This window comes from Zophobas morio, unplaced genomic scaffold, assembly GCF_036711695.1.
Source record: "Zophobas morio isolate AGI-343-1 ecotype UQ-CSIRO unplaced genomic scaffold, CSIRO_AGI_Zmor_V1 ptg000018l, whole genome shotgun sequence".
In the NCBI taxonomy this organism is placed as follows: Eukaryota; Metazoa; Arthropoda; class Insecta; order Coleoptera; family Tenebrionidae; genus Zophobas; species Zophobas morio.
In genome coordinates, this window is record NW_026972123.1 from 3,731,601 (window position 1) to 3,753,278 (window position 21,678).

The window sequence follows — 21,678 nt, forward strand, 5'->3', positions numbered from 1 at the left end:
AATAAAAAGAAATTCCATCAATATTACAAAATGTAATTAAAGCATAATTAAATCTTGAAATAAAATGTCATAGTATTAAATTCGTTTTTTCTTGTAGGTACACTGTTAATTGGCAAAATAGCATAATTTGATCGTTTTCTATGGAGGAATAAATAATTTTCGATTTTTGCATTATGTTGTGTACCTACAGTAAATAGGTATTAACTTTCATCAAAACACGTGGGTATTTTCCACCTCATTACTTGTTTCATTAATGGCGCTGCTTATTCCTAAATCCTCTACATCCAAGAAACATTATTTGACAGACACTTTTGTGATAATATTGTGACGGCTTTAAATGTTGTTACGCCAGGTACTTTAAATTTCACCGACCCTGCACCTGCTTAAACTTTACAACCCATTATACCTGCTACTGTCCCTTAATGGGGTGTAAATTTTAATGTAGTTGTTGTTGTTATTTTCTATCCTAAAAGTAATAATCTCCTTAAGAAGGGTTCTTCACCTTCTTCCAATTTCGTTTTGAACGGTAGGTATACAATATTTTATAAACGAAAATGTGTTTAGACACATTTAATTCACAAAAACACTGTTTCTTTCAGGCACGTGATGAGAGATGAGGTCAACGTTATTACAACAATCCTAGGCGGTTTATTGTCATTGTTCACTTTTTGAAAGACTCTACTTTAGTTATTAATTTTTTAAACACCTTGCGTCAAAAACAACGTTGACTAGCCACTCATTCACAGATTTTTTTTCTTGTAATAAAAACACTTTTCTTTATGTTTATACCTACCAATACTGATTTTATTTCCTTCATAGAAAGATACATATAGATATTCACAGAGCATCAAGTAAATACTGCAGAAAAAACATTTCCTGACGCAGTTAGTTAGTTTTAGTGGGTTTAAGTTTAAGTTGTTGATTGTTGCACTCAGATACTAAAATCTAAACATAGTTGTAATAATTTCAAAAAATGGCTCCAAACTTGTCTGTAAGAACCTGAATAATCACGAATTAGAACAATCTGGAAATGCGGAAATCCTAAGCAATGAAAGTCACATAATATTTGCACACACTTGGAGGTAAGATAAAAAAAAAACATTGGAATATGTGTTTGTATATGTATTTTAAACAGCGTTCTTTTCTAATACACTTACAATTACTAAATAGGTAAATACATATTTTAAAAAAACACACACACTTAATCAAAATTACCTACTGACAATTTAAACTAAACAAAAGAACATGACTTTGTGTCATTATTCAGTATTTTAATTTTTCGTTTTTTCAATTCTTCAATTTGCAATTTGCATTTATTCTATTTTTCACGTGCCTATTCGATTTGCAATTTTTCATTTCTTCAATTTTTCGATTTGCAAATTTTGGTTTCGGTTCCTCGTTTTCTTTATTTTTTTCAATTTCTCGGTTTTCAGAATTCTAATTTTCTAATTTTTCTTTTTTTCAAAGTGAAAATTTTTAGTTTTAGGATGTTTCTATTCTTCGATTTGCAATTTTTCGATTCTTCAAAGTTTAGTTTTCAATTTTTTGTTTCTTCAATTTTTGATTTGTAATTTTTCTAGTTTTCATTTTAAATATGTATCGATTAATACCTAATTATAATTTTCAAAATTTTTTCCTTTGTCACTTTTTCATTTAATCGATTTTTCAATTTTTCGATTTTCAATTTTTCATCGTCTCTGTGTTTAATTTTTCAGTTTTTCGATATTTCAGTATTGCAGTTTTTCGTCTTTCAGTTTTATTATCATTTTTCAATTTTAAAATTATAGGGTTTTCAAATTTTTGGATTCGATTCGATTTATTCTGTTTTTAAGTTTCTCGATTTTTAGTTTTTCAGTTGGTTTTAAATATTCTTCTAAACTGCTCACCGAAAAAATTTTTCTGGAACGAAAAAAATTCCATCTAAGGCAAGGGAGCCCAAAGCGGGCACCATAAGGAAAAGAATTAGGAAATCGAAAAATTGAAAAGCCGAAAAATCGAAAAAGGAGAAAGCGAAAATTGATAAATCATTTCAATTCAAAAACTGAATGGCCGAAATCTGCAAGTCCAGAAGTTGAAAAATCTAAAAATTGGGAATACGAAATGGGCAAAAATCGAAAAATGAAAAATTGAAAAACTGAACAAATTAAAATTAATCGATAAATCGAAAAGTCGAAAAATTGAAAAATTCAAAAATCGAAAATTTGATAAATCGAAAAGCCGTACAACAGAAAACCGAAAAATTGAGAAACCGAAGATTCAATACGTGAAAAGTCAAAAAATTGAAAAATCGGAAAACTGGAGAAACGAAAAATCGAAAATCCGAAAAGGCGAAAAATCGAAAAGCCAAGAAGGGTAACACGATTAGTCCATATATTTGGGAGAGTAAATTAAAATGCAATAACATGATTGTAACTTATAAAATTTGATTTATTGTTCAATATACTCATAATATGTACAATGAAAAAATACACATAAAATTAACAATACTTATTATATCACCTACCAGCGAAGTTAATTGTTTAAGAAAACTATTACTTCGCATAGTACAAATTTTGTATCCAAAATTTCTAAAACTAACACCACGTCTTCACTGAATGTTGTGTCTAACGCAGCCGAATCCGGGGGCAGAATAACCGGAACGGAATGGACGTTCCGGAAATCGAATTCAGCCACTCCCGACGGAAGTGGCGTCGTGGTCTCGTTGATGAAATTCGTCCCACGAAGGAATGTCTGCCTCAGCTTTAAGTTAATACTGTGCGGGGCTTTTATAAAAAAGCTCGAATTTAACTGTTCCCTCCGAGAAAATGGATTTTTTCATTGTGATGTAGTGGCGACAGTTGTCTTCGCATTCTTTATGCACCCACACGGAATTATCTTGGCCACGGGCGGTAAGATACTTCATACGGAATGAATTTGGAACTATAATCCCCGAAATCATCTGCAAAAAAATATACAATTAGTTAGTTAAAGAATATTGGAAGCAACAGAGCAACTGCAGTTTTAGGGCGTTTGATATTTTGGCCTGACTTATGGACGTTTCGGGGGCGTGGCGCAACGAACGCTGCCTACCGAGAAGATGCCGGGGCGAAAGTAGGCGACCCTAATTCCAGAGGTGTACCCGATCTCTTAAAAATTGTTCCATTCTGAAAAAAACCTGTTATTTTTGGAAATTTATTGACGTGATAACGTCTTATAAATCGATGGAGCCGGCTGCACGCTCGAAAAAGCATGACTCATACCGTTACTGTCACGTTCCATGTAAGGCTTGAAGTGCAAGCGAGAACGCGGAACGAGCGACAAAGAGGCACAATCGGCCTTCGCGTTCGGCAGCGTTCGCCATCCGTCTCTCTCCTACTTGAGTGAGCGATGCGTCTGCGTGGACAGCTGCGAGAGCGATTTACATGTTTTGGTCGAGTATCAAGTGCAGTGAAAAGTGAATGTAGTGTCAATTTTGACGTGACAACGATAATATTTTAAGAATTTTATTTAAATTGTTTCGAACGACGATTTATTTTGCAGAACTGCTTACAAACGCACCATGGAAAAAAAGCCTGACAAACCAGAGGATGTTACGAATAAGCCTTTACCTTCCATGAGTGAACCCATGGAGGTTCAAGATGCTGTAGCATTTACTTTAGCAACGCCATTCGCGCAGCCAATAATCGCTGCTTCAAAATCAAAAGCCCAAAACCATTCCATCAGTATTTTCTTAAGACGTTGTCACGTTCAACTATCGTCAGTAAACCGACTTTACAGACAACCGAGTTTTTTTTATTAATATTTATTATTCCAATTTAGGTGTAGGTATGAATTATGGAATTATCGCGATTTATAACAAAAGGGGATCAATTCCATAGGGTTTTCGACATTTTATTTTGCGCGTGTATGCGTAGGTCGTAGGCTTATTCAGTCTTATTGACAATTAAAGCATACTTCGATGGAATGCAAATTAACAGTGTACAAGAAAAAACGGTATTAACACCAGAAGTAATTTCAAAATTTAATTACCCTTTAACTTGGATATTTTAAGTGCAGATTCGACTACTTGACAAAATAGACTTAAATTTGTATCTCTCAATAAATAAGCCAATGAAATGCGGATGCAGGTGATTGGGATTAATTTGATCTTCTTCTAAAAGAAAAACAGTATCATTCTTAAAATCATTTTATAGGTAAAACATTACCTTCTGTATTTTTTTGCCTATAAACATGGTTTTCTTCAATATTTATTTATAACAGATTTGTGTGATGTTACAATTTTGTCGAATAAATGTTACTTTTTTAAATGTTAACAAGCAACATAGTTCTGAACTTGTGGCTTTTGATTCCGTGTTGAATTTTTATCCTTGACGAGATTTTTGGAAAACAAATTTTCGGTACCTACAATTTCTCGATTTTCAATTTTCCGTTTAATCAATTTTTCGAATTTTCGACTTCGATTTTTCGACTTTTCGATTTGTTGATTTTCAATTTTTTATTTTCTCCATTTTTTAGATTTTTCAGTTTTAGAATTTTTTCAATTCTGGAATTTTTGTTTTTCTTACTTACCTACAGTTCTTTTTTCACAGAATCTTACAAAATGACTTTCCTTTTCTGAATTTTTATGTCTCTTCATTGAGTTTTCTTGATGCAATGATCCGTTAAAATACTTATTTTGAATAGCAGTGTACAATATAACGGGTGTTCAATTGAAAAAAACATCAAATTTTTACGTCTGTACCGTTTGCTTTATGCCGGCTTTATATCAATTCTGCAATATTTATCGAAAAACAACATTATCCAAAAGTCCACTGTAAGTTCCTGTTTTGATAATTTTGATCATAACATAATGTGAACTTTGGAAGCGCAACATAAATGTGGTCAATTTTTGCATGTTTGCAATTTTTTTTTTTTGACCAAAAATAGCCTAAAAAAACAAATTTTAATAAAAGACGGACAAAATATATCTAGCAAGAATTGTTACAAAAAAAAACTATCACTCTAAGTCTATTTGCCTCGTGTTTAAGCGAGAACAAACTTGGAAAGAAAATTGTTCCAAACCAACCCGAATGACACCGTCTTAAATTAAATCCATACCTACATAATTTGCGTCATTGATTCATTAGCCCCCTCCATTGAAATTTTCCTACTTTTGCCCTCTCATCTACCGACCAATAATCTCGTACATAACTCCCACCCCAATAGAATGGAAAGCGACCATTATCCTCGCCACCTTATAAATGTACAGGAAAAACCTTAAATCCTCAGTTAATCTTACACTTTCAAGGTGGTTAGTTAACAATTTCAAGAAGTCTTACGATGGCCGAATTTTTAGCCTCAATCTACCGCATCGAGAACGACAAAGTCGATTGTCCCTTGTACGAGAAAACTGGAGTCTGTCGGCACGGAGACCGCTGTTCCCATATTCACAACAAGCCAACGAGTTCCCAAACTTGTATTTTGCGAAACCTATACGAAAATCCGCAAAATTCAGCGAAATCTTCCGAAGGAAACCAAGAACACTTCGATAATTTTTTCGAGGACGTTTTCGTAGAGTGCGAATATAAGTACGGAGAGATCGAAGAGATGAATGTTTGTGGTAACCTGGGAGATCATCTCAGAGGTAATGTTTATATCAAATTTCGACGCGAAGAAGATGCAGAGAAGGCCGTTAACGATTTGAATAATAGTCGGTTTGGAGGACGGATTATCCAGGCCGAGCTGTGTCCTGTGATTGATGTCAGGGAAGCGTGCTGTCGTCACTACGAGATGGGCAGATGTAATCGTCCCAGGCTTTGTAATTTTATGCACTTGAAGCCCATTTCACGTGACCTGGGAAGATTTTTATATACGGGTAGAAACTTCGGTCGAATATATTGTAGACCGCTCTCACCAACTAAGAAGTTTCCGTTCGAGTGAGAAGAAAATTTGTCGTCGCAGTGGCAGACACTAAATATTAAATGTAGATTTTTTTTGTATTATAAATTCTTTTCTTTTGTATTATACCTATTCTGTATTTATACTAATAAACTGTGTTATTCTAAATAGAAAAATGCAATTATTTTACCACACTTTCAGAAAACATAGATATATCCCTTACAAACATGAATTGCGATAAAAAGGTGAAATGCTTTTTTAATTTATATTTTCTAAAACTATTAGGCAATTACCAAGATATTAGTTGGATTAGGTAAGTACAATGAGGCACCTATCAATAATAACCGTAACTATTGCTAAAATTTTGAAAAAAATGCTTGAGTCCCCTTAACGATTTAATCAAAAAAATAACTTGCTTCACAAATCTTTACACAATGCACAAACCACAGTTTCCGTTTAAATATTTGTTAATGTTAATGGACTCTACTTTTATAGTGACACTTGAAAAATTGAGCTTTTTAAAAAGTTTCATCAAAACCTAGCAAACATTCTGGGATAAATCGCTACAAATTAATTCGAATAATATAGCCGAAATAAATTTCTGAAGGTGGAAAACTCTTTGGGAAGTGTTCGAAGGTGATAAAAAAATCGTCGAAATTTTTTTATATGGCTAAGTACTTTTTAAAAACTTGAACTAAAATCCACAAAAAATCCTAGGAGGATATCTATAGATCGCGACGATGTACGCACTCACAGTAAAAATACAGCGTGCTTGTAATCCAGGAGTACGATTTTATGTTTGATATTCAACTTCTTAAAAAAAAAACATACCTAAATTTTGTGGCGATTCTGGAAAGATGGTAGAAGTTTTCGAAGAAGTGATGCCGAAAGTAGGTAATTTTTGGAGGTCGAAAGATATAAAAAATGTGGTAAATAGTTTTCGAAAATGGTCGAAAAAAGGTCGAAATTTTCATGAGGAGAAAATTGGAACCTTGATAAAGTTTTTTAAAAATTCACAAAAAAGTTGTAAGATCACACGAAATTTGCCATAACAGGGAGTATCGCTTTGCTTAAATTGACTTTAGAATACCACTACGGCACCTCTTCTAAAAGAAAAACAGTATCATTTTTAAAATCAATTAATCGGGTTTTCGGATTTTAGTTGTTTCAATTTTTTAATTTTTCATTTTTCGATTTTGGCCCGTTTCGTTTTCCCTATTTTTAGATTTTCCAACTTCTCGACTGTAGATTTCGGTTATTCAGATTTTGGATTGAAATGTTTTTCAATTTCTCGCTTTTTCTTTTTCGACTTTTCGGCTTTTCAACTTTTCGAATGCGATATTTTTGTTTTCAGATTTTTCATTTTTTAGATTTTTCGTTTTTTTGGTTCTTCAATTTTTAAATTTTGGATTTTCGATTTTTGGATTTTTGATTTTTCGTCTTCGATTTTTGATTTTTTGATTAATCGATATTTCACACTGTCAAGTTTTCAGTCTTTCAGTTTTTCGATGAATCGATTTTTTGATTGAAAGTTTTTCAAATTTTTACTTCCATTTTTCGGTTTCTGAAATTTCGGATTTTTCGCCTTCTCCACTATTCGATTTCCGGATCTTTAAATATTTTGATTTCTCGATGTTTCAGTTTTTGGATTTTTCGGTGTTTCGATTTTCCGATTTCTCGGGTTTTCGAATTTTCACCTTTTAGAATCTTCGATTTTTCGATTCTTCAGTTTTACGATTTTTCATTCATAAACTGAATCTTCGGTTTGTCGATTTCTCGGTTTTCTATTTATTTCTGACTTTTCGATTTTTTAAATTTTCGACTTTTTAATTTTTCAATTTTTCGATTTTTTGATCTTACGATTTTTAAGTTCTTAAATATTTCTGTTTTTCAGTTTTTTTCAATTCATCATTTTTTTATGTTGAATTTTTCGATTTTTCATTTTGAAACTTTTCGATGTTTCCACTTTTCGGGTTTTCGGCTTTTTGATATTTTCCAATTCTACGATAATTGGACTTTTCAATTTTTCGATTTTTTAAATTAGAGTTTTCGATTTTTCGATTTCTCGGGTTTTCGATTTTTCCACGTTTAAATTTTTAAATTTTTGATTTTTGAATTTTTCAATTTTTCGATTTTTCTGTTTATCGATTAATTTTAAATTGTTCAGTTTCTCGATTTTTCATTTTTCGATTTTGGCCCTTCTCGATTTTCCAATTTTTAGATTTTTCAATTTCTCGACTTTTATACATTTCGATGATTGAGTTTTTGAATTGAAGTGATTTTTCAATTTCTCGCTTTCTCTTTTTTCGACTTTTCGGCTTTTAAACTTTTCGATTTCCCAATTCATGTTATAAGCGCGAAAGTCAAATGTGAAAATAAATTTTCTACGCTTAGTGATGAAATGATGATGGCGGTATGAAACAAATTTTGCACAATGGTTATGAAGAAAATTTGATTGTTCAACTTGTTTACAAATTTATTTATACATAATGAAATATAAAATAAGCTACTAATTACCACCGTAAGCATATGATCTTTTTCTTGTGTTACTACACTTTTGATTAAAAAAATTCTGCTAAACAAAAATTGGAAAGTATTAAAATAATAGTGGAGTAGGTTCATAGAATAAGAGTTCGATAAAATTTCAATACCTTGTAATAATAAAAATTCATAGAAGCAGCTAAAATTTATGTAAATTTTTATTCGCTGCTGTTATCAGTTTGGATCGCAGCTGAGACGACCACAGGTACCAGTGTAATTTCGGCCCATTATTTACAGAACATTAAACTAATCTCTTTACCCTTTGTTGCTTTCAGTAAATTACCAAAGGTATGAGAAATTCTTGTAGAATGTAAACATTTCAACAAGATTTAAATTAAGCAGTTTGCTGCTCAGGTGTTACAATCACATTACAAAGATTTCGACAATTTATGCTTCAGTACTGGTGTTTATAGCTCTTAAATTTCAATGCTTTAATTATGTCTGTCATTCTCTCTCTACCTACCTAAGATAAAATCATGAATGGAACTGTTTTCGTTTTTGATTTGCTAAGATTTTAAACAGTTAATTTTTGTCAATTGATGTTTATTGGACGTAAGATCATTAAAAAATTATTTCTATTGAATTATTTAAAACCAAAAAGGCTTGTAATTAAACAAAAAATATAGTGTTATTTATTATGTTTTTCATAAATTAGAATAACTTAAAGAATGACTTTCAAAATCTTCCACTTGCAACCCCATTTGTCCACTTTCGTAAATATTTTCGAAATTCCATGCATAAATCTTTTTTTTTGCCCATGTTCGTCGATTGGTTAGCCAAGTGTTTTGAAAACTAAGGTATGTACATAGTCTTCATTTTCTCCTTTTCTAAAAAAACTACATTTTTCAAACCATCTCCAAATCCAGAGGCTAATTCATATTTTTTTCCAGATGCCTGCAGCCATGGATTTTCACGATTTCCGCATGGAACTTATCGTTTTCCGGGAACCCAACAACGTCCCTTGTGATTATCACTACTGCGACGACACCGACGTCGCAATCGATCTTCTGGAACGGAGTGGTCGACTTCAACTATTTCTATCGAAGTTCCACACAATATCTAGATCTGCGGTTAAAGCAAGAAATGTTTCATCGGTAAATGTGCATTGACAGGATTGAGATTGCGCTTCCTCCGATAGTGGAAAATGCTCGATGTGGATATTTTATTCCTGTGGAGGCGGCTTACAATGCTGTCGTTTTTGACAGAACCTCCACGGATCCGATCTTCATAGTTACAGAAATTTATGACGACAACGACGACTTTGTATTGTGCAAACTCATGTTCTTTTTATTAGATTAAATTCAATTGATAATTTTGATTAATTGTGTGTGTTTTTTAAAACATGTACCTAATTAGTAATTGTAAGTGTATTAGAGAAGAACGCTGTTTATAATACATATACCTACTGACACACATTTCAAAGTTTTTTTTTATCACACCTCCAAGTGTGTGCAAAAATTGTGTGACTTTCATTAGTTAGGTTTTCCGCGTTTCCAGATTGTTCTAGTTGCCAAATAACTGTAGTCATTTTCAATAAATATTCAAAAGCATTAAAGTTTCTTAGAATGGAAAATCATTATTTTTCAGGTTCTTACAGTTCGGAGCCATTTTTTGAAATTATTACAACTACCTATGTTTAGATTTTAGTATCTGAGTGCAACAATCAACAACTTAAACTTAAACCCACTAAAACTAACTAACTGCGTCAGGAAATGTTTTTTCTGAAGTATTCACTTGCTCTGTGAATTTTTATATGGATCTTTCTAGGAAGGAAATAAAATCAATATTGGTAGGTATAAACACAAAGAAAACAGTTTTTATTGTAAGAAAAAAATCTGTGACTGAGTGGCCAGTAAACGTATTTTTTGATGCAAGGTCTTTAAAAAATTAATAACCATAGTAGAATCTTTCAAAAAGTGAACAATGACAACAATAGGAATAGAAGGAATATTGTAATAACTTTGACATCATCTCTCTCAAAGCTTCTGTGAATCAAATATGCATAAACACATTTTCGTTAATAAAATATTGTTCACTTCTCAAAACGAAGTTGGATCAAGGTGGGGAACCCTTCTTAAGTAGATTATTACTTTTAGAATAGAAAATAACAACAACAAATAAATTAAACTTGACAGCCCCATTAAGGGACACTACCAGGTATAATGGGTTGTAAAATTTAACAGGTTGCAGGGTCGGTGAAATTTAAAGCACCTGGCTTGACAAATTTTAAAGCCGTCACAGTATTATCACTAAAGTATTAGCTCCTGGCAAATAATGTTTCTTGGAAGTACAGAATTTAGGAGTAAGCAGCGGAATTAATCAAACAAGTAATGAGGTGGAAAATACCCACGTGTTTTGATGAAAGTTAATTTATTCCTCTATTAAAAAAGGATCATATTCTGTTATTTTGCTGATTAACATGGTACCTACAAGAAAAAAACGAATTTAATACTATGAGATTTTAGTTCAAAATTTAATTATGCTTTAATTACATTTTGTGACATTGATGGAATTTCTTTTTATTCCAGAAGAATTTGAAAGGTGGACCCTTTAGAAGAATATTACGTATAAAGTCGTGAAATTCATCACTATTTTACGTTAAACATATCCACTGATAAAATAAGAAATTGTGCTTGGGAAAATGAAAAAAAAATTAGATAGGTAGGTATATTTCAGAACAGAATGAATTTATTATTAATGTTAATAATAATTTAGTTAATATAATAATTTATAAGTATGAAATATATCAATTTGAAACAGAAGACCTACGCTACTAATTAATGAGTCTCCCAAATTAAAATTCAATTTACAAAAAATTTCCATAATGGATTTTCCCTTTTTAGTACCTGTAACTTTCAATAATTGCGAATTTGAAATTTAGATTTATCCATTGCAACATATTCGTAACATAATAATAACAACTCACCTATGAAAAGTTACTAAAAATCTCACATTCTAAGTGTTTTAGACTAGGGGCATTTCCAAGACCATACCCAACTGTTTTAATTTAGCTAGACTAAATCTAAATCTCTTTTATTAATTTGTTTAAAGAAACTTTTATGTAGGTATGCACTTTCAATTACAAAATGCGTCGCAATAAATAGTTTTCCAGTAAAATTTCATCGCAGCGAGAGCATTAATATCTATAGATAACCAGTAATCGGATCCGCGAAATTGATCCATACCGACGTTGGTACTTTAATTTTTTCATTAAGTCATGTGATTAATTCGTATACTTACTTAAAAACTTGTAAAATTTCTTATAAATCATAATACATATTTCTGTGTCGTTGTCTAACTCCTTTACTTTCTGACTCATTTAGTTTCAGGCGTTTGTTTTTCTTTGCATGGTTTTAATCGAGAATTAACTTTAATTCTCGTTCTATAAACCGGGTCAAAGTTAATTAAAAAGGATCTAATTTTATTAATTTAATTCCATCATGCCAATTGCATTAATACAGTAGGTATTTGATCAAATAAAATAAAAATTGTTTAATTTGTTTTGTGAATGTATCAATTTCAGTTAAGGTGAATTAATTGTAATTACTTAGTTGTCATCGAGGTGTTTATTATCATAGTTTAACTCATGTCAATAATCAAATTCTTTATTGTTCCAATCACATTTGCTCAAACTAGAAATTGTAAAGCCACAGTGACAACATCGTTTACCCCTCTCCATTAACGTCCTCCCTTATTCGTCACGCCAGCGACCAATCAGAACAAGTCAAAACACCCCATAAATATCCCCTAAATGCCTTAAAACCGCATTCTCTCTCGAAACGCTCTTCGACGTGGTGAACATCCAAGATCCAAGATTTCTAGAGACTTTATAGTTGGCTTCCGCAACAACTAAAAAGGTATGTAACCATTTTTCATTTATTTTATTTCGAAGTAAAATTGTTGGTGCTTCATTGGTAATTAATTATTACAATTTTTTACAGACATCTTCAAAAATGGGCAGTCCGTTCCGCATGGTATATGTGAAGGTCCGAAGTGGCGATGACACGTTTCTGGAAGACCACGAGTGCACAGAGGATTCCCCAAATTACGCGAAGATATCGCAATCAATTTTGCAATATGACGAGATGAAAATTGATTTTTTTTATACCAGTACCGAGGAACACAGGAATCTGTGGCTGAGGCAAACATGTATGCACCAAAATAAAATTTTGCAAGAGTGCGTGACGCTGCTTCAACCTGTGGAGCCTGGTTCGATGAATCAGCATTCTATAGCCCATGTACTCGCTCCAGGTTGTCCTCAGTTTGCTGAAGATGTGTATCTTCTAACTGAGATTTATAGTGGAAACTGTCTCTTGTGTGAGTTTGTTTTGATCTTGGCAAATGCGGACCAAATTTAATTGTCTTGTATATATTTGTATATATTTATGTATTTTTTTATATATATTGAGATGTAAATATTTTTGTAAATTTTTTTTGTAATTTTAAGGATAAAAAAATGAAACTACCTATAGATTGTTTTTGTTTACAATTTAACTAATTCCCGAAGCGATTATTTGCAGGTATTAGATTTTCGTACCTGCATATTTCTCAATAACAATCAACTGCTTAAATTAATTCTATTAAGTAACATACATACACGCTAAAAATTGCGAATACTTGTGGTAATTTTCTTAAAACAACAAAGGGTGTAGAAGCACAAAATCAGTCGGACTAAGTTCAAATTCTAATTTAAGGGGTGCTCGCCCATACAGAGGCGTCCGTCATCGTTTCTCTCTCATAGTAAACATACGAATGGCATTATAACAATGGTGTTTTTTTATAAGAATTCCAAGAAAAATTTGCGGACTTTAATTTTATCGTTGCTGATATTTACAACGTTGTTAAGAAACACTGTGCGAGTATTTCGTGAAGCAGTTAACCGACTAGCCGATTGTTCGGCCAGTAAAAACCGACTAGTCGGCCGACTGTTCGGCTTTGCTAAAACCGGTTTATAAATGCGACAGACAGTGTGTTTTTTTTTCTATTTCTCTGACTACCTTAAAAATTTGTTTTATTTTAATAAAAGGAATAACTAAAGTTTTTTTGTTTTCCAAAAAATGTGTTAAATTTGTTTGGATAATTTTAACATTTAATTTTTTTTAAGAACTCGGTACAAAAATAAAGAATAACACAATTTAGGGACAGTCTATACAATATTTTAACTGACTTTAAGTTGATCGCGCATTTAACAAGGCCATTAGCGACGTCTGATTGGCGTAAAGTCGGTCACATGGTAGGTACTTCAACGCGGGGTTGAAAATTAAATCGCAATTAAATAATTAATTGAGGTTCTGTAAACCGGGTTTAATTGTTTTATATACAATTTTTATTTTAATAGAAAAAGCCGACCGATCGGCTGTTTAGCCGACCAGTCGCCGACTGCAGCCGACGATGAAAAACGGCCGAATAGTCGGCTTATCCGACGGGTCGGCCACTCGTCGGTACATCCCTAGTTTAAACATCAAAAGAACATCACGTTGAAATTTGTTTTTCCTGACGACAGTTGACTAAAATCATTAATAAAGTCCCAATGGAACAAAATGTTTTGAATATTATTATTATTATAGCCACACTAACTGTAACACGGTTGCATACTGTTTCTTTAAAGAAGAAGGTGGATTAAACCATAAACAAATAAGTACAGTAAAAATAAACAAAATCAAGGTAAATTCGTAAACCACAAGTACATGAGTATGTTATTTCATACAATTTTGGTAATGTTAATTATGCCATTTAATGAGCCGATGTCATCACATTGTTTCAACATTAAATTTCACAATGTTGTTATACAATTTTGATTTTTTTTTCAAAAAGTGTTAGTTTCTAGATCGAAAACTCACTCTGGAAACTATTTATGAAATTCGCAGATGTGTCTCAGAGTAGAGCTAAACCTGATTTACTTCTTGGAATCTAGTTTTAATTGGAGTGCGGAGGATATAGCTGATGAATTATCTTTGTTTTCGGTGCTACGTATTTTTAGTAGGGACGCTCCTTTATGTCACAGTGTTACACTTTTTTTTTCGTTCATCAATCATCCTAGAGCGTCGTTTAGTCCTTTCTGTAATAAGTTTCCTAATAATTTATCCAAAATGGAGTAAATTTTATCGAAATTTTATTTAAAATAATGTTTCCACTGTCATAAATGTGTATTTTTGCTGTAAAAGTGTTACTAATAACGAAAACTTAAAATCACATATGAGTTTTGTATTTAAAAATTTGGGAGACTAGTAGGTAGATGAAATAAAATTTATTTGGTCTGAATCCGCAAAGCTCACAAAAAATACCCTTTAAAATAAAATTTTAATAAAACAGCTGTTATCAGTTTAGATCGGAGCTGAGACGACTACCAGTGTAATTTTGACCGAGGTTTATGACGGCCTATAATTTACAGGGCATTAAAGTTATCTGTTTACCGTTTGTTGCGTTTAGTAAATTACCAAAGGTAAAGTGCTACGAAAAATAATTGCAAACGCCGTCAATTACTTTATGAGGGGTCTCAAGTACTTTGGACCGCAACCTGCAATAAAACCATTTCGAACCCTCCCACCCGAGGTACAGCTTCAGCCAGAGCCGGACTTCATATATGAATCATGGTAGAGTTAAAATTTATTGGGTTTTTCTAGGAAATATGTATTTGCAAAAATATTAAAGTTTTAAGAACCCTTGGTCGCTCGAGTGACGAAGAAGGCAGGACGTTAATGGAGAGGGGTAAACGATGTTGTCACTATGGCTTTACAATTTCTAGTTTGAGCAAAAGTGATTGGAACAAAATTCGTTACCCAAAAAGAATTTCATTATTGACATTAATTAAACTCTGATTATAAATACCTCGATGACAACTATTTACCTACACTGAATTAACCATAACTGATATTGATACATTCACAAAAAAATTAAACATTTCTTATTTTATTTGATCAAATACTATATTCACGCAATTGGCATTATGGAATTAAATTAATAAAATTAGATTTCTTTTAATTAATTTTGACCCGGTTTATAGAAGGAGAATTAATGTTAATTTTCGATTAAAACCATGCAAAGAAAAACAAACGCCTGAAACTAAATGAGTCAGAAAGTAAAGACACAGAAATATGTATTACGATTTATAACAAATTTTACAAGTTTTTAAGTAATTAATCACATGACTTAACGAAAAAATTAATGTATCAACGTCGGTATGGATCAATTTCGCGGATCCGATTACTGATTATTATCAATAAAAGCTCTCGCTGCGACGAAATTTAACTAGAATTCTGTTTGTTGCGAAGCATTTTGTAGTTGAAAGTGCATATATAAAAGTTCTTTAAACAAGTTAATAAAAGAGATTTAGATTTAGTCTAGCTGTGGATAAATTTAAATTCCAAATTCGCAATTATTGAAAGGTAGTACTAAAAAGGGAAAATCCATAAGGGAAATTTTTTGTAAATTGTTATATTTCACACTTATTAATTATTATATTAACTAAATTATTATTAACATTAATAATAATTTCATTCTGTTCTGAAATAGCTATCTAAAATGTTTTCGTTTTCCTAAGCATAATTTCTTATTTTATCAGTAGATTTGTTTAACGTAAAATAGTGATCAATTTCACGACTTTACGTAATATTCTTCTAAATTATCCACCTTTAAAATTCTTGTGGAATAAAAAGAAATTCCATCAATATTACAAAATGTAATTAAAGCATAATTAAATCTTGAAATAAAATGTCATAGTATTAAATTCGTTTTTTCTTGTAGGTACACTGTTAATCGGCAAAATAGCATAATATGATCGTTTTCTATGGAGGAATAAATAATTTTCGATTTTTGCATTATGTTGTGTACCTACAGTAAATAGGTATTAACTTTCATCAAAACACGTGGGTATTTTCCACCTCATTACTTGTTTCATTAATGCCGCTCCTTATTCGTAAATCCTCTACATCCAAGAAACATTATTTGACAGGGGTTAATACTTTTGTGATAATATTGTGACGGCTTTAAATGTTGTTAAGCCAGGTGCTTTAAATTTCACCGACCCTGCACCTGCTTAAACTTTACAACCTATTATACCTGCTACTGTCCCTTAATGGGGTGTAAATTTTAATGTACCTAGTTGTTGTTGTTATTTTCTATCCTAAAAGTAATAATCTCCTTAAGAAGGGTTCTCCACCTTCATCCAATTTCGTTTTGAACGGTGTACAATATTTTATAAACGAAAATGTGTTTAGGCACATTTAGTTCACAAAAACACTGTTCCTTTCAGCCACGTGATGAGAGATGAGGTCAAAGTTATTACGATAATCCCTAGGCGGTTTATTGTCATTGTTCACTTTTTGAAAGACTCAACTTTAGTTATTAATGTTTTAAACGCATTGCGTCAAAAACAACGTTTACTGGCCACTCATTCACAGATTTTTTTTCTTGCAATAAAAACACTTTTCTTTATGTTTATACCTACCAATACTGATTTTATTTCCTTCATAGAAAGATACATATAGATATTCACAGAGCAAGTAAATACTGCAGAAAAAACATTTCCTGACGCAGTTAGTTAGTTTTAGTGGGTTTAAGAGTTTAAGTTGTTGATTGTTGCAGTCAGATACTAAAATCTAAACATAGTTGTAATAATTTCAAAAAATGGCTCCGAACTTGTCTGTAAGAATCTGAATAATCATGAATTAGAACAATCTGGAAATGCGGAAATCCAAACCAATGAAAGTCACATAATTCTTGCACACACTTGGATGTAAGATAAAAAAAAAACATTGGAATATGTGTCAGTATATGTATTTTAAACAGTGTTCTTTTCTAATACACTTACAATTACTAAATAGGTAAGTATATATTTTAAAAAAACACACACAATTAATCAAAATTACCTACTGACAATTTAAACTAATAAAAAGTACATGACTTTGCGTCTTTATTCAGTATTTTAATTTTCCATTTCTTCAATTTTTAGATTTGCAAATTTTGGTTTCGGTTCTTTGTTTTCTTTATTTTTTTCAATTTCTCGATTTTCAGAGTTCTAATATTCTAATTTTTCTTTTTTCAAAGTGAAAATTTTCAGTTTTAGGATGTTTCTATTCTTCGATTTGCAATTTTTCGATTCTTCAACGTTTAGTTTTCAATTTTTTGTTTCTTAAATTTTTTATTTGTAATTTTTCTAGTTTTCATTTTAAATATGTATCTATTAATAATTATAATTTTCAAAATTTTTCCCTTAGTCACTATTTAATTTTTCAGTTTTTCGATATTTCAGTATTACAGTTTTTCGTCTTTACAGTTTTATTATCATTTTTCAATTTTAAAATTATGGGGTTTTCAAATTTTTGGATTCGATTCGATTTTTTCTGTTTTTAAGTTTCTCGATTTTTAGTTTTTCAGTTGGTTTTAAATATTCTTCTAAACTGCTCACCGAAAAAATTTTTTTGGAACGAAAAAATTCCATCTAAGGGAAAGGAGAACAAAGCGGGCACCATAAGGAAAGGAATTAGGAAATCGAAAAATTGAAAAGCCGAAAAGTCTAAAAAGAGGAAAGCGAAAATTGATAAATTATTTCAATTCAAAAACTGAATCGTCGAAATCTGCAAGTCCAGAAGTTAAAAAATCTAAAAATTGGGAATACGAAATGGGCAAAAATCGAAAAATGAAAAATTGAAAAACTGAACAAATTAAAATTAATCGATAAATTGAAAAGTCGAAAAATTGAAAAATTCAAAAATCGAAAAGCCGTACAACAGAAAACCGAAAAATTGAGAAACCGAAGATTCAATACGTGAAAAGTCAAAAAATTGAAAAATCGGAAAACTGGAGAAACGAAAATTCGAAAATCCGAAAAGGCGAAAAATCGAAAAACCAAGAAGGGTAACACGTTTACTGCATATATATTTGGAAGAGTAAATTAAAATGTAATAACATGATTGTAACTTATAAAATTTGATTTATTGTTCAATAGGTATAGGGTAAATGTGTACAAGAGTACGCACTTAGTGGAAAACTGTCAACAACTTTTTAATTTTTTTGGATAGACAAATTTTATGATATGGGTTCGTTATATACATGTTTAGAGATCAGATATATTTAATTGTACTTCCCAAGACCACTATATTTTAAGAGTAATTTCAATTTTTGTCAAGATGTGTAAATGCGCACTCTTAGACAGTTCATTGCACAAGAGTGCGCATTTGAACGCTTATGAGTGCGCATTACATTTTATGAAAAAATATTTGTTTCTAAGGTGAAAATAAATGGGAATAAGTGACTACAGACTACACATAAAACGGGAGACCTATTTCTTCGTACTTTAGGGGTCTTGAAAAGTAGAGAAAACGTAAAAATACAGAGTCGGTCGACGGACTCGATTACAACACGCTCAGGATGTAAAAATAAAAAAAAAATCACCATAACCACCACCACACAACTTGAGAAGCAGTACAAAGTAGTAGAATTAAATAATTCATTATCGTATGATATGTATCTCCAAGACTATTAGACTACGTATTACAAGCAATGCGCACTCTTATACAATACCTCGCTGCGCACTCTTGTATATTTGTACATAACCTAATGTTTTCAAAGTTAAAAGCTTTTGATGGATAGAAAGTATAAAACTGTTAGTGTATAACGAGACCTTGAAAGTTACAACTAATGAAAATTATTACTGTAAAATAAAAGAACTGGTACGTATCTTACAAAAAACTAAAACTATGAGCGGTAAAAATTACATCCACACAACGTGTGAACATAAAATCGTCATTACGACCAAACTATAAACTATATTCAGGTCACTTTTGCACCTTTATCTCAGGTTTAGCATTAAATGCTGAATGGTATAACTTCATCTTACCCAGATGGCACTAATAAGCAGAAATCATTAGTGCGTACTCTTATACATATTCGCACTCTTGTACACATTTACCCTATATACTTATAATATGTAGGTACAATGAAAAAATACACATAACATTTACAATACTTATTATATCACCTACCAGCGAAGTTAATTTTTTAAGAAAAATATTACTTCGCATAGTATAAATTTTGTATCCAAAATTTCTAAAACTAACACCACGTCTTCACTGAATGTTGTGTCTAACGCAGCCGAATCCGGGGGCAGGATAACCGAAACGGAATGGACGTTCCGGAAATCGAATTCAGCCACTCCCGACGGAAGTGGCGTCGTGGTCTCCTTGATGAAATTCGTCCCACGAAGGAATGTCTGCCTCAGCTTTAAGTTAATATACTGTGCGGGGCTTTTATAAAAAAACTCGAATTTAACTGTTCCCTCCGAGAAAATGGATTTTTTCATTGTGAAGTAGTGGCGACAGTTGTCTTCGCATTCTTTATGCACCCACACGGAATTATCTTGGCCACGGACGGTAAGATACTTCATACGGAATGAATTTGGAACTATAATCCCCGAAATCATCTGCAAAAAAAATATACAATTAGTTAGTTAAAGAATATTGCACTTTTATATGTTATACTAACAATATTACTTTGAAATAAAATAAGTAATGAAAAATAGTTAGGTACATACCTTTTTAGTCGTTGTAGAAATTCTGGACTTAAATTCTTGAATAGCTAGGTCGAAAAGCATCAGAGCAACTGCAGTTTTAGGGCGTTTGATATTTTGGCCTGACTTATGGACGTTTCGGGGGCGTGGCGCAACGAACGCTGCCTAACGAGAAGATGCCGGGGCGAAAGTGAGCGACCCTAATTCCAGAGGTGTACGCGATCTCTTAAAATTGTTCCATTCTGAAAAAAACCTGTTATTTTTGGCAATTTATTTTTATTAATATTTATTATTCGAATGTAGGTATTATGAATTATGGAATTATCGCGATCTATGACAAAAAGGGATCAATTCCATAGGGTTTTCGACATTTTATTTTGCGCCTGTATGCGTAGGTCGTAGTTTTATTCAGTCTTATTGACAATTAAAGCATACTTCGATGCAATGCTAATTAACTGTGTATAAGAAAAAACGGTATTAACACCAGGAGTAATTTCAAAATTTAATTAGGTATGTTTTAACTTGAATTTTTTAAGTGCAGATTCGACCACTTGACAAATAGAATTAAATTTTTATCTCCCAATAAATAAGATAAACCAATGAAATGCGGATGCAGGTGATTGGGATTAATTTGATCTTCTTCTAAAAGAAAAACAGTATCATTTTTAAAATCATTTTATAGGTAAAACATTACCTTCTGTATTTTTTGCCTATAAACATGGTTTTCTTCAACATTTATTTATAACAGATTTGTGTGATGTTACAATTTTGTCGAATAAATGTTACTTATTTAAATGTTAACAAGCAACATAGTTCTGAACTTGTGGTTTATGATTCCGTGTTGAATTTTTATCCTTGACAACGAGATTTTTGTAAAAAAAAATTCGGTACAATTTTTCGATTTTTCGACTTTTCGATTTGTTGATTTTCAATTTTTTATTTTCTCCATTTTTTAGATTTTTCAGTTTTAGAATTTTTTCAATTCTCGAATTTTCAGTTTTTCTTACTTACCTACAGTTCTTTTTTCACAGAATCTTACAAAATGACTTTCCTTTCGTGAATTTTTATGTCTCTTCATTGAGTTTTCTTAAAGCAATGATCCGTTAAAATCCTTATTTTGAATAGCAGTGTACAATATAACGGGTGTTCAGTTGAAAAAAACATCAAATTTTTTTTAGGTGTGCAGCGTTTGCTTTATGCCCGCTTTATATCAATTGTGCAATATTTACCTATTGAAAAACAATATTATCCAATTTGTTAAGAAAAGTCCACTGTAAGTCCCTGTTTTGATAATTTTGATCATAACATAATGTGAACTTTGTAAGCGCAACATAAATGTGGTCAACTTTTGCATGTTTCCAATTTTTTCTTTTTACAAACAATAGCCTAAAAAACCAAATTTTAATAAAAGACGGACAAAATATATCCAGCAAGGATTCTTGAGAAAAAAACTATCACTCTAAGTCTATTTGCCTCGTGTTTAAGCGAGAATAAAATTGGAAAGAAAATTGTTCCAAACCAATCCGAATGACACCGCCTTAAATTAAATCCATACCTACATAATTTGCGTCATTGATTCATTAGCCCCTCCATTGAAATTTTCCTACTTTTGCCCTCTCATCTACCGACCAATAATCTCGTACATAACTCCCACCCCAATAGAACGGAAAGCGACCATTATCCTCGCCACGTTATAAATGTACAGGAAAAACCTTAAATCCTCAGTTAATCTTACACTTTCAAGGTGGTTAGTTAACATTTCAAGAAGTCTTACG

General features: G+C 31.7%; 1 protein-coding gene across 1 annotated transcript; it reads left to right on the forward strand.

Moving 5' to 3' along the window:
* Nucleotides 1-5,298: 5,298 nt before the first annotated feature.
* On the forward strand, nt 5,299-9,460 carry LOC135130797 (splicing factor U2af 38 kDa subunit-like). The gene is made up of 2 exons (XM_064058218.1): nt 5,299-5,837; nt 9,376-9,460. The coding sequence occupies exons 1-2, from the start codon at nt 5,299-5,301 to the stop codon at nt 9,458-9,460; spliced, it is 624 nt and encodes a 207-aa protein (XP_063914288.1).
* Nucleotides 9,461-21,678: the final 12,218 nt, after the last annotated feature.